The sequence below is a fragment of the Paramormyrops kingsleyae genome, chromosome 23 (genome assembly GCF_048594095.1).
Source record: "Paramormyrops kingsleyae isolate MSU_618 chromosome 23, PKINGS_0.4, whole genome shotgun sequence".
NCBI lineage: Eukaryota > Metazoa > Chordata > Actinopteri > Osteoglossiformes > Mormyridae > Paramormyrops > Paramormyrops kingsleyae.
Window position 1 is genome coordinate 11996394 of NC_132819.1, and position 12830 is coordinate 12009223.

At 42.9% G+C, this 12830-nt stretch overlaps 1 protein-coding gene and 1 long non-coding RNA gene across 2 annotated transcripts; one reads left to right on the plus strand and one right to left on the minus strand.

Annotated features, from left to right (window-relative positions):
• Positions 1 to 2917: 2917 nt before the first annotated feature.
• txnipa (thioredoxin interacting protein a) lies at positions 2918 to 6635 on the minus strand. Its single transcript, XM_023790499.2, has 6 exons — positions 6182 to 6635; positions 5742 to 5817; positions 5479 to 5626; positions 4736 to 5095; positions 4267 to 4569; positions 2918 to 4162 (listed from the first exon to the last, which is right to left on the minus strand). Exons 1-6 carry the CDS (start codon positions 6435 to 6437, stop codon positions 4115 to 4117), a joined length of 1191 nt encoding a protein of 396 aa, XP_023646267.1. The 5' UTR covers positions 6438 to 6635; the 3' UTR covers positions 2918 to 4114.
• A 4442-nt stretch (positions 6636 to 11077) lies between these two features.
• Positions 11078 to 12713, plus strand: LOC111857858 (uncharacterized). The gene is made up of 2 exons (XR_002841453.2): positions 11078 to 11301; positions 12328 to 12713. It is a non-coding gene; the product is annotated as an uncharacterized lncRNA (long non-coding RNA).
• Positions 12714 to 12830: the final 117 nt, after the last annotated feature.

Consider the following 12830-nt stretch of genomic DNA (forward strand, 5'->3'; position numbering starts at 1 on the left):
TTAAATACGAACATTAAATATTTTTTTTTAAAAACATGATACGTAAATGAAACTTCAAGCAATGAAGTGGCATATCACTACGAGTAATATTCTTGCTTATTCATTCATATTGTCCCCGTGAAAATGCTTGTAAACATCATGTTATTCACGGGTTGCTTCTTACACAAGTCTTACCTTCAGCAGAGCCTAGCTAGCAGGCCTAAGTGAAGTTTTGGCAGCAGTACAGCAAGTGATCTAGTCAAAATACAAAATCACAGGACAGAAGTCAAGGCATCATGTAAGAATATCTCACCCACTGGTGAAATCAGAGCCAAAATTAATATGAATGCAGAATGAGGTGGAGCTGCGCTCCGGCAAGGTGCAATTTGGACATAAGGAATCAGAGCCGGGCTCCGTCTGTATTTTTACTTTGCATGTGCGCTTCCCTCCTGTTGTGCTTAGGAGGAGCTACTATTTAACATGCAGATATCATCTTCATCCAGGCATATGGAATCAGGAAGTCTGTAGCTCCCAGTGGCCAGAATGGCACCGCACAACCGTCACCCCTGGGCAACATAACCAGAAGGGCACAGCATTCTCACGTCATCAGGCCTACCTCTAACCTGCCAAGGCTCGTTCAGGATCCTGGGGGTGAAACAGAACATTCTCAGTATACAGCAGAATCACCCTCTTGCCAGATATTCACGTTTCCCTAGGCCCTGTTTAAAATGGCCGCCAACTACAGTCATCACAATAAGTTGAGGGAGTATGCATGGTATGTTACTGGTTGCATTAACAAGTATCTAGATGATGTAACTGTCTCCAAGACAATCACCATACGTGCCAACCAGAAACCATGAATGACTTCAAGGGTACATGTGCTTCTTAAAGTAAGGGATGCTGCCTTCAAATCCAGGGACAAAGTGACCCATAACCACGGAATATGTACAATACCCATATTAAATAGAAATAACTTCTTGATTACATTTTTAGCTTATTTTGTATTGTTTTAAAGTATAGTAAGAGCCTACAAATGAACATACTGCAACTTTTAATGTACAGGGTGGCTTATTCAAAGAGATTTTGTATTTTGACTACATCACTTACTGTAGCTAGGCTCTGTTGAAGGTAAGACTTGTGTAAGAAGCAACCCGTGAATAACATGATGTTTACAAGCTTTTTCACAGGGACAATACAAATGAATAAGCAAGAATATTATGTAGTGATATGCCATTTTGATTTTGGTGCTTGAAGTTTCATTTACGTATCCACAGAATTGGGGCAGCCAAGCGTAGGTACGGTAAGAAAATCCACAGCCATTTGCAGGACAGTCAGAGACACTCTGCGCACGTGGAATTGAATCCAGGCCATCACAGGCTACACGGCCACAGCGCCTTTCTGCAGTAGTAAAAATGCAAATTAATGACAAGAGCAGAACTGACGTTATGGTAAGAGGACTGACGAGAGTAACAGGGATAACAGGACACTGCACACTGCACACTGCATGTCTTTGCTAGACACCACTAAGTTTTACCTCTGAAGTTACGCAATATTGTTTTTCACTTGACTGGCACATTACATCATGTTTTTTTTCACACTGCAGTCCCGCTCCATCCAGGGCTGTTCTCTTACTTGCTCCCGTAGCCTCATGCCCACCTGTGACCCTGAATAGGACAAACGGTTGGATGGATGGATGGATGGATGGATGGATGGATGGATGGATTGCAGTTCCATGCATGCATTAATGATGAACGTTTTGGAAGACAAATTACTTTTTTTTATTGGTCATTAACATTTTAAAATCAGTTGAGTTTTTTAATTGCTACACCACCTCCGTAGCCAAGAAGGTGCAGCAGCGCCTCCATTTCCTTCAGCGGCTGAGGAGAGTACGTTTACCATCCTGACAATGTTCTACAGGGGAACCACCGAGTGTGTCCTGACCAGCTGCATCACTGCCTGGCTTGGGAACTGCAACGTCTCTGACCTCAAAACCTAACAACAAATAATGAACACAGCTGGAAAAATTACCAGGTCCCCTCTACCCTCCACTGAGGACATCTTCCTTGAGCACTGCATCCGCAAGGCCTCCAGCACTGTGGAGGACCCCTCCCATCCTTCACACTCCCTCTCTGTCCTCCCCTCCATCTGGCAGATGGTACAGGAGCATCCAAGCTCTTCTGCCAGGTTCTGCAACAGCTTCTCCCTTAAAGCTTTTCGAATTCTGAACTCTGTACCAGCTCTGTTATAAACCCGACTTACCATCAGCACTGTCCACTGTATCCAGTGGACAGTGCCCAACACTGCACCTTTCCTACATCTGTGCCAAATCTGTCGTATTGTTACATCTCTTGTATTTATTATTTCTACAGTAGCCACCATATCCATTATATTGTGTGGGTACCCTTTGTTCCCCTGTGTGTCAGTGTTTGTATGTTCTCCATTAGCGATATTTATTAGCTATTATTCTCCTTTCCTTCCTCTCCCTCAGGTGTAGCACTTCGTCTTGTTTAGTGTCTCTGCACTTTATGTTCATATATTGCATGGCAGTCCTAGGGAACATTATTTTGAGCCACTGTGGGCTGTGGATTGTATGACAATAAAGACCCACTTGACCAGACTTGAAAATTCAGTTTTTTTCCAAGAGTGACACTCAGCTATCCAGCAATGCCTCAATATCAATGTTGCTGGATACAAGAACCTTCACTGTATTTCCATTCAATGAATATCAGCAAAACAGAATCAGCTCTGACCCAAACTAGATCAGGCTAAAATAGATTAGGGTGGAAATGAATGGCTAAGAGGAAAGATAACTGCAAGACTTATAGATAGAATCACTAGACTGGCTGTAACCATTTGCAATAACCCCCATTATTATTTGTTAATACTAAAAAAAACTTTTGGCTATAGGACATTCACTTATAAAAAGGAACAGAAAGTATTTAGGTATAATTTATTTTTATTTTTAAAAAATAACCCACAGGGTCTCTTACAAAAAACAATTCAAATGTTCATACAAAATATAAACAAAGTTGCATATTTCACAAATATCAGTTCAGCAATACAATCACTGCGCTTTGATAAGGAAATAAAAGGCGTGTGCTGAAAAGTGCCCCCGACTCCCCACAGTGAAATGCATCCTGGGAGAAACCCCAGGTGTATCTATAATAATGTCGGGGGTGCCCCTGATTTTCCGGAACATGTATCAGGACCACAGTGCAGAAGCAATCTCTGGTCTGGCACTCAGCGTGTCAGACCGCTTCAGTGCAGTGGGACGGAGATGACATACATTGTTTTTTCAGACCTGAGCCTGATACATGCCCTAACACAGAGTTTGCTTCAAGTGGAAGACAAAGTTTGACAGTAACAAAGTAATATGCATTCAGAAGTGCAATATCATATCTATATAAGTCAAACACTAAAACACAGGCAAAGACAATCTGCTCAATTCCTTCTTAACATCACATATTTCAGCACAAGGTCCCTAGAACACCATAATCATGATTGAAAACAAAACTGACAAACAGTTCCCCTTTCAAAAAAAATGACATTTTATGGAATGACATTACGTTGATGTATATATCTTCAAAGCAATGTGTTTCAGAGGAGTAAATGCTTTGAGACGAGCACAGAGGTCCCAAACTCCTTACACATCAAGGAGTGTCAAGGAGACACTCCTATTCATGCCTGGTATATGGATAGCAGGATACCAAAGGTCACCGAATGACAGCTAGCAAAATACTTGCATCCTGAACAGCTCTGTATAAAAAGGAGCCTCTTTGGAAAACTGGAATAGCCCATCACAACTTAGGGAGGGCTGATTCTGGAAGAGCACCAGTGGTGGAGAAGCACAGCTTAGTATAGGATCACAAGAAAAAGATGGATCATAGCACAGGATTAAACTTCCAGCTTCAGACTCCTGCTTTCCCCACTATCTTCCTCCCTGCTTCACGGGTGGGGTGCCACCCGCCCCCACCCCCACAAAGACACATCTCCTTGGTTCTGTCCATCACCTACTGCATACGTTCTTCTCAGCATGCCAGTCCTTCCCCCACTCTCCCCGAACTCTGCAGCAAAGTGCTGAAGTAGAAACAGGCCCAGACATAGATGCACTAAAGTCCGGGAGATCTTTATTCGTTCAGCAGACGGGCAGCATCCTTGAGTTACCATTGTACTCCCCTTCCACCTGGGGGGGGAGGTGCAATGTTGGGATTAGACACATTTAGGCTTAAGTAGAAACTCCTATAGTGGAATTTACGGAGCATAGGGAGAATCCTGTGCGGCATTTACCTCGCCGTACACCGGTGGGGATGACGGGAACTGGAAATGGGAGTTCATGAAGATGGGGCTATCCCCGCCGTCGTAATCGTCCAGCAGGGGGGTGTCCAGGCGGCAGTCGCGGGGCAGCTCGCAGTAGCTGGGCGGAGCGGAGGGCATGCGCAGGGACACCCAGCTATTGGAGGCCGTGCTGCTGCCCCCGTCTTGGCTGCTCATGCTGTTGGTGCGGCTGCTGAAGCCACTGGAAGAGCCGCTTCCAATGACCAGGGGCAGCTCCAGAACCAACTTCTCACTGCCGGGGATGCTGACGTAGATCTGGAAGGGGACAGAGGATCAAATGTCAATTGCTGTTGGGAGTAATAGAAATCTCTGCCTGTGATTGTGGTATGGGTAAGCCTCTTGTGGTATCTATGTTGAAGGATTATGTTAGCTGAGTTTGTGGAGACCTGGGGGGGAGGGGTAAATGAGCAGTGAAACTCACCAAGAGGAAGTACTCCATGCGAAGGATTTTGCAACCCAAGATGGAAGGTTTGATCTTGGGCACGCGGATGGTCTTGCCCTGCCAGGCATCGCACATGCCCGAGATGATGTGGTTCCCCCGCACAGAGGAGAGCTTCTGCTGGAAGACCTTGGAGCGCCCCTTAGCCTGGTAGGTGTGCTTGGCGATGATGGCCGCCTTGGGGATCACGATGCGCGAGCAGGTGTTCTCAAAGCGAGCATCGATGCAGATCTCTTCGCCCTCACAGAAGCCCTTCCGGTCGATTTTGGCGTTGAGGGACACCTGGCCATCGGGGATGAACATGCAGGTGACCTTCTTCTCCCGCGTTCCACCAGAGGGAGACTAAAACAGGAACAGAGATTAACATTGGTCATTAGTTTATAGCACCTCAACAGCTTATTGACCACCCAACTACATGCTCAGGTTAGTCACTTAAAAATTCAGGAAATATTCATTTTATGAGGAATATAGGCACATTATTTGCTGTGATCTGCATGCAGATACCTCTCTAAACTTTAAAGAAGGACAGCTATGACATCTCAAGGGTATAATCTTCTAAAGCTATGAGAGATTAGTACCTCAGGACATCCAAATGCAGCACTGCTTAAAAAGCTGGACTCAACCCAGAGGTTGCTGGGACAGTCTAGCAGCAGAGCCCAAAGGCCTGAGACATTCAGCAGAAACTAGGACAGTCATGAGAGCACAAAAATGGCTGGCAAACTCACCATCAAGTCCGGGGTGTTGACATCCAGGGGCTCCTCCACCTCAAACAGCTTCCTGCACTCCAAGGCAGGTTGAGATGGTCGGACCAGCAAGGCTTTCACATAGTAATGCACGGAGCCAAACTTTCCCGTGTAGGAAGACACCAGCTGCCTAATGGGCCGAGAGAGCGAGGTCAGAGCCCTGGCTGGCTAGAAGTACAATGCCCTCGAGGGGCATTCATGTTCAGGCACTCCTATGGCGATAAACACAATCTCAGGATACCTACCCTTGCTGGGGAAGCTCAAATCCAAACGTGTATTCATATTTGTTGCCAGGTCTGAGGATGACTGACCCATCTTTATCTGAAAGAATACAAAAACTCTTCAGTGTTGAACAAATATGCAAACACACGGATGCACAATGAAAATACACATAAGAACCAAAGGTTCTAATGGCCAATTGGTTCTACACAATTAAAATAAGGGCGAATCTACAGAAAAAAACCAACAGTTCTACAATATATAAAAAAATTGTACTTGGTAAATTTGCACCTTGATTAAGATTATCATGATGATCTTGCACCAAAGCAGTATACACACATTACATATCTTATATCACTGAAGCGGTTCTCAGATTTCAGACCATTGTATATTGTAACTCGCTAAGCAGCTATCAAAGCATCCGAGCCGGGTTTTTGTCGGAAACCGATGGTCGCCTCATCCTTACCAGAGGGCTGGTCGTCCAGCCGAAGGACTTCTTCGTAACTCAGATACGGGATCTCCTCTCGGCAGCGCTCCTTCCCTTTCAGGTACTCCACTTTTGCGGATCCCACTCCGACCACCCTCACGGCCGACACCCTGGTCACCTCGGATACCTCCACGACAATCCGGCCGGCCACCTTGTCTCCGCTGATGTAGAAAGATTTACTTGGATCGCTGAACTCGATCTCGAAAGTCTTCACCTTCTTTCCCATTGCAACCATGGCTGCCCTTTATCCGGTGTCTGAGCTAATTCAGAGATCTGCTAAAAGTTGTATCCTACCCTGCTCCGTTAAGGAAAACCCCAAATGCTGCAAGGCTTTAAATTGTGTAGCCCAATGCAATTTAAATACCCAGTATATGCGTGTCAGTGCGAAATACCCTTCCTCTGCGATATCATGTGTTGGTATAGACAAACAGGAAAGTGCTGTATTTTATATGACCCTGTCTCGACCAATGAGCGACCGCCCCCACATAACAGTCTAGCGGTGCATGTGCTCGCGGGGGTGAGCAGCGTGGCTTGTCCCGTGCACTGCGCACTCATTGGATGGAATCCGTTGTTTGCTTCGCCTTCGTCCAATCAGCGAGCAAAACCGGCGCGTGGACAGCTCGTGCTAGTAAACAAGACAGGGAGTGCACAGGATGATGGGGTAGACGGCGCCTCGCGGGGGGTGTGGCCTAACTGCACATCTGGAGGGTCTGTGTCATCGAAACGGAAAGCTTTTAGTGTGTGTCTGACCCAGCAGCCAATCATCTCCCTCTTAAATGGTGTGAATTTTTTTTTCCACCTTCACAAAAACAGTACATTTCGTTCTACGTTTCCCTCTGTGGGCGTGGCCAAATGTTCCCTATCAGACCTCGTGCGTCTCGTCCTAACTGTGGGTTTTTGCTAGTTTTTGCAAGAATTTCATTTTCATTTTAGTTATTCCAGTTTATAAATCTCCTTACTTGTGCCTTATTCCCAGTTTTGCTGGTTTATAGCAGTGTGATATGAACGGATTTCAGCAAGAAAGCAGTGTTTTTTCTTAAAAGTTTGGAACTGTTCTTATATGAACATGAAAAACATATACTGTATCAATATAATGAGAATGTAATAATAACAGAAACAATTACAGTATCCAAATTCTTAATAACACATGAAACCTAATCTATAACCGTGGGACTCGCAATCACACCTAAACCAACAATTATTTAAAATAAAACTATAAATATGCAAAAATTAAAAATTAAAGCTTAATAATACAACGAATAAGATATTCGTAGTTACTTTCCGTAATTTTTTGTTTTTTACTATTTCACCCAGAAACAATTAGAAATAATTTAAAAACCAAGGTAAATTATCAAATTATTACTTCTGAGATTACATTGCAAATGTAACTGCTGAGTACTGACATGTTTCCACATAAGATTTGTAGGACGAATTAACAGTGTTTTCAGAAAGTGCTATACAGAGATTCCCCATGGATTTGACTGGAATTTACCGGATTGGTTGAATGTACTGTAAAGTGAAATTCCAATTAAAAAACTATTTCCGACGCCTTCTGAACAAAATTATTTCATTCCGTTTTTGGTTGCATTGCATCACTGCATAGTTGTGGCTTTTGAAATTAAACGGATTTTAAAGTTAAGAGTGTATTAAGATACACACCCAGGCACATACCCAAGCACATCTTGAAAATATGCACCTTTCACAATCAACGGTTACTATTTACAGCACTCTAAGACACTCTAAGTGTGTGGTTTTGTGTGCTTGTGAGTTCTTGTTTATATAACCAGAAAATTCATATTTATTCGTAAAATACAATTTTAAGGTAAAATGTCCCAGACAGCTCGCAATTTGTTATTTTTTTTAACCGATCATTGTGGTTGTTTGTGTCAAGGAGCGCTTTTACGTTCTACGATTGCAAAGTGCAATTGGCTCCCCCTGGAGGAAAGAATCTGGCACAACATGTTAAAATATGCACCTGTGCTTATTTGAGCAACGAATCCAGGGGTTTCGAAGTCTAGTCCTGGAGTGCCGGAGTCCCGTATAGCTTAGCTCTTTCCCTGTTCCACAACAAATTATTCAGCTAAAGAACTGTGTGGTAATTAGCACAAGCAGTTGAATCAGGTGTGTCAAATGAGAGAGAACCCAAAAATGTGCAAGGCTCCGGCCCCCCAGGACTGGAGTTTGACACCCATGGTCTAATTCAATCAAGTCGGGGATCTTGTCTTTCTTTATCGTTCCATCTAGAACTGCAATGGCTGCAGACTATTGCTGGATTGTGACAAGAGATGCCCCCGAAGTTGTCTGCAAACGTCAGACGGAGAAAACAATATTGTTGGCAAGGCCAAGGACTTTGTTACAGATATAAAGCTTAATTTTTAACTTCCATTTAATGGAAAAAGCCATTTTTATTATGTATAACGATTCCCTGAGTTTTTATGATGAGCTTCAGCTGGAAATAAATCATAAAAAAAGTTTTTTTGTTCTTTTCTTTTTACTTTACCAGTATAAAACTATTAATATCTTTAATATAAAACAGAAATATCTAAATATTTTAATCTTTTATAGAACTAGAGCAAAGTTTTCTGAATGCATATCTGGGCTTAGTAAACGCGATATATGAAAAAAAATAATTTAAGAAAAGGAACGAAGTGTGGCACGTTTGTTGACCTGTGTAATTTAAGCAAACAGCGACCTCTGGTGGTATAAACAAATAGCTAAGCTATCTGTTTATCTTCAAACCCTTTACTTAGAATATGGTTATGACCACTTTACAGCAGTCATTTAGTTGCAGTAGTAACTGTCTACATTCTGACTGTGGGCCGAGAAGCATTTTAACTGAGTTGTAGGAGAATAATGAGTGCAGACCTGAGCAGGACAAGCTGTTTTAAAATGGATGGTGGACAATTTGATTGCTAGTCAGATGTTTTTGCTCTACTGGTCAATTGCTTTGTTCCGACAAATACTAACTCTGATTTGACCTATTACAAACATCAGTAAGCCAGATTTGTAAAAAGGAATTTATCTTCTGTTTGAAAGTAAAATTTGCTGATTACTATTTTAAAATCTTTTACCAAATTCTCACTCAATTTAATGTCAACAAAAACAATTTATCAATATGTCAACAAGGTCCAAGGAAGAACTTCCTGGTGCAAAAAGTCACTCACTACCGTACTTTGTTTCGTTACTTATTGTCAAGGTTAGGGCTGGGTAGGGGTTAAGGTCGTTATGTTGGGATTAGAGTTTTCCCCATAGAAATTAATGGAGTGTGTGTGTGTGTGTGTGTGTGTGTGCGCGCGAGTGGGTTTACCTATCCTTATGGGGACATAATGTCCCCATAACGTGATAGATATCCATTTTTTTTCCCTTATGGGGACCGGTTTCCTGGTCCCTATAAGGGAAAACTCTATTTTATAAAAATCGGTGACTGCTATGAAAAAACTAAAAATGCAAAAACTCTTGTATTTTGTTAGGTTACTTATGGTTATGGTTAGGGCTGGTTAGGGGTTAAGGTTGTCATAGTTAGCGTTAGCATTTTTCCCATTGAAATGAATGAGCGGTCCCCATAAGGATATGTTTACCCTACGTGTGTGTGTGTGTGTGTGTGTGTGTACGGCTGTGCTAGGGCATAACTTTGGGTTGTTTGGGTTCAGCACAGGGGGGTTGAGGTCTCCACCCATTTATGTGGGTCCAGGGGGTTGTTTTGGCTGGTTTTAATAATTGGGGGCTGACAACCCCCCCCCCCCCCTCCCCACTGGGTCACCCTGAGTCTTACCAGGCAGCATTGGGGTACAAGGCAGGGAAGCATCGGGGACAGAATGTCAGCTAGATGTGGACAAATTTGTTGGTACCCTTCCACAAAAAACACAACTATCTCTGAAATAGAAATGAAGCACTCTAAGGGTACAAACAAATGTATCCATGTCTGTATGGGGCGCTGACGGTATAAGATGAAATTATCAATAAGCATGCATCTTAGGGTGTTTCATTTTTCCAAAGATGTGATTTTCATTTACATCAGTGATGTAAAAGATATATTTGCCAAATTATCCAATCCTCTTGAAATTTGGCATATATATCTTTTATATCACTGAGACTCGGGGTGTAAGCAAAGCCTGCAAAAATTTTACATTTTATTTTTTGCCTTAGAAAATGAAACACCCTAATGCATCTGTAGTATTACCTTTCAAAATAAAACATTCCTAAATACATTTCAGTATATTTTAATTGTATAAAAACGAGAATAAGAAATACCAAAGTGAAATGCTTGGTGAAATGCTTTACATTTGAGAAAGTCTTGTTGAATATTTACCAATAATTTACATTATGTAATTAAGATATTACTTTGTAGTTACAGTTCCTTTGACAAATATAACAAAATAATTATTCGAAGTTTCAATACTACACTATACTACAGACAGACAGACAGATATAGATAGATAGATAGATAGATAGATAGATAGATAGATAGATAGATAGATAGATAGATAGATAGATAGATAGATAGATAGATACATACATACATACATACATACATAGGAGAACGATCAACATAAATATGGAAGCGAAATGCATTATGTTGAGACATCCTGTGTGAGGTTCCGGATAGTAGGGCCGCTACAGAAGCATAAGTTCACTGACAGATAACACGTGGAAGGGGAAAAAACGTTGGGGAAAAGCTGTACTTCAGGTTTACCGTCAAAAAAGATAGACTGGCGTGCTAATTAATTTCGCTTCCTTAACTTAGAGGCCCAGAGAGGCCTGGGTTCAATCTAGCAGCGGCAGCGTCCCGGGAGTCTTGGCCCTTTAAGACGCGCGCGGTGCATCGCTTTGGTCGCCTTTGTGCATTTAGTGGCAGCAGAGGCGGGGGCCGCCGGCACAGCGCAGACTATTCAGGCCAGAGAGGTCCATTTTAGGGGGCTTTTACGCCCCTTGTGCTTTGCGGGAGGGACATCGGAAAGGCTGATGCCCAGCAAACGTGCGCGGCACACAGCGCAGCCGCAGACGCGAGACACGCATCGCACCGCGTTCCTGCTGTAAATACTTACTGTAAATACTGCGATAGGCATGGGTCTCGGGAATAAAGGAAAATCCAATTTATGGTGAGTCTAAGCTCTAAAGTATTTTTTATCCATTTGAGAGAATGGGGAAAACAGCGCATCACCAGTCTCACACTAGTTCGGTCATGTAGTAAGTTTCGCATAACCTTCACAGAATAGTCTCACCAAGTAATGTACATTTTACATCGGAATTTGGAACTTGCACTTGTCGCTCTTACAATTTGTCCTTGTTCAAGAGACATCAGTGTGCTTATAGACTGTCTGTAGACATTTGCCATTTTTAAATCGTGCTTCAGAATTATGATCATGTACTACAGTTAACTTATTTTTAATAAGCACTAGTTAGTTAATTTTGGCATTATCCTCATCTATTCATTCTTAACGAAAGTGCGACTGCATCAAAATACCCAAACAATATAATATGTATATGTTAAACTGATTTCGGTAATTGATTGATGATTTTAGAAGAAATAAAAGAATTAGAATTAGGTGATCAGTGTCAACACACAACAACGAAATGTGTCCTCTGCATTTAACCCATATGTGACTTTCGTGACATAGCAGGGGGCAGCTAATTCAGCATCCCGGGGGCAGTGCTTGGGGGCGGCACCTTGCTCAGGGTACCTCAGTGGTGCCTTGTTGGTCTGGGATTCGAACCTGCAATCTTTCAATTACAAGTGCGTTTCCCTAACCATCAAGCCACCACTGCCCAAAAATAAAAAATATTTAACAAACACACACACACACACACACACACACACATATACACACATACTCACACAAAATTTGACAGAAGTCTTGTAAATATCCCAAGGCAGAAAAATAAGTATTTAGGTAATCACCAAGTGACTGAGTATTTTTCTCTTAGTCTGTATTTTCTTTTAATCGCTTAACTGCAATGTAACAGAATGGGAGCCGTTTCAGGGATTTTGTGTGCTGTTGCCCTTGCCCACCACAGACAAACGTATAACTGCATGAAGATAGGAAGGTGCCCATGTCTCTCCCTGTTTTGATGGCATGTAGCTGAGGGCAGACTGATCCCAGGCCAGTGCTTTGTCTCCTCTGCAGGCACATGGACGTTGAGTGACGAGAAACTCCCGGAGTAAATTCCCCTGAACTCGACCCCTCCCTGGGTCAGGCAGGTGCGGGACGTAGTGCAAAGTTGTACCATCTCCCCCCAATATTGCACTCGTCCCGGCCTCCCGGACCTCACGGACACCCAGCCCGGGACCAGGGGCCATCACAGTCAGCTATGGGGCATTTCCTGGGGCCACTTTAGTGCCGGAATCTCTGCGATTTCAGGAAACACTGTTAGCATTTCGTAGAGTAGGATGTCTGTTCTTTGCCGCTGCCTTGCCTTGCTAAAACTTGTTTTCTGCAGACACTTTTGCTGTTCTGCCATTCTTTTCCTGTACTGAGTCCAGTTCTTTGATTAAAACTTACCTTGCCGGAGACATGACAGTTACCACAGATGTTTTTCTGAGACCTGCACCTGGTCCCAGTAGCAAATGGTGAAATTTTCAATGTCAAACTCTGTCTGACCTTAAACACCTGAGACATTTCTGCTCAGT

What these genes read in the sequence shown, in the direction of transcription:
- txnipa (XM_023790499.2), bottom strand. Translation starts at nt 6,437, where the DNA reads ATGGTTGCAATGGGAAAGAAGGTGAAGACTTTCGAGATCGAGTTCAGC. An exon ending in GCTGGACGACCAGCCCTCTG is followed by an intron (nt 5,818 to 6,181) that starts GTAAGGATGAGG and finishes GTATTCTTTCAG; the next exon opens with ATAAAGATGGGTCAGTCATC. An exon ending in TCAACACCCCGGACTTGATG is followed by an intron (nt 5,096 to 5,478) that starts GTGAGTTTGCCA and finishes TTCCTGTTTTAG; the next exon opens with TCTCCCTCTGGTGGAACGCG.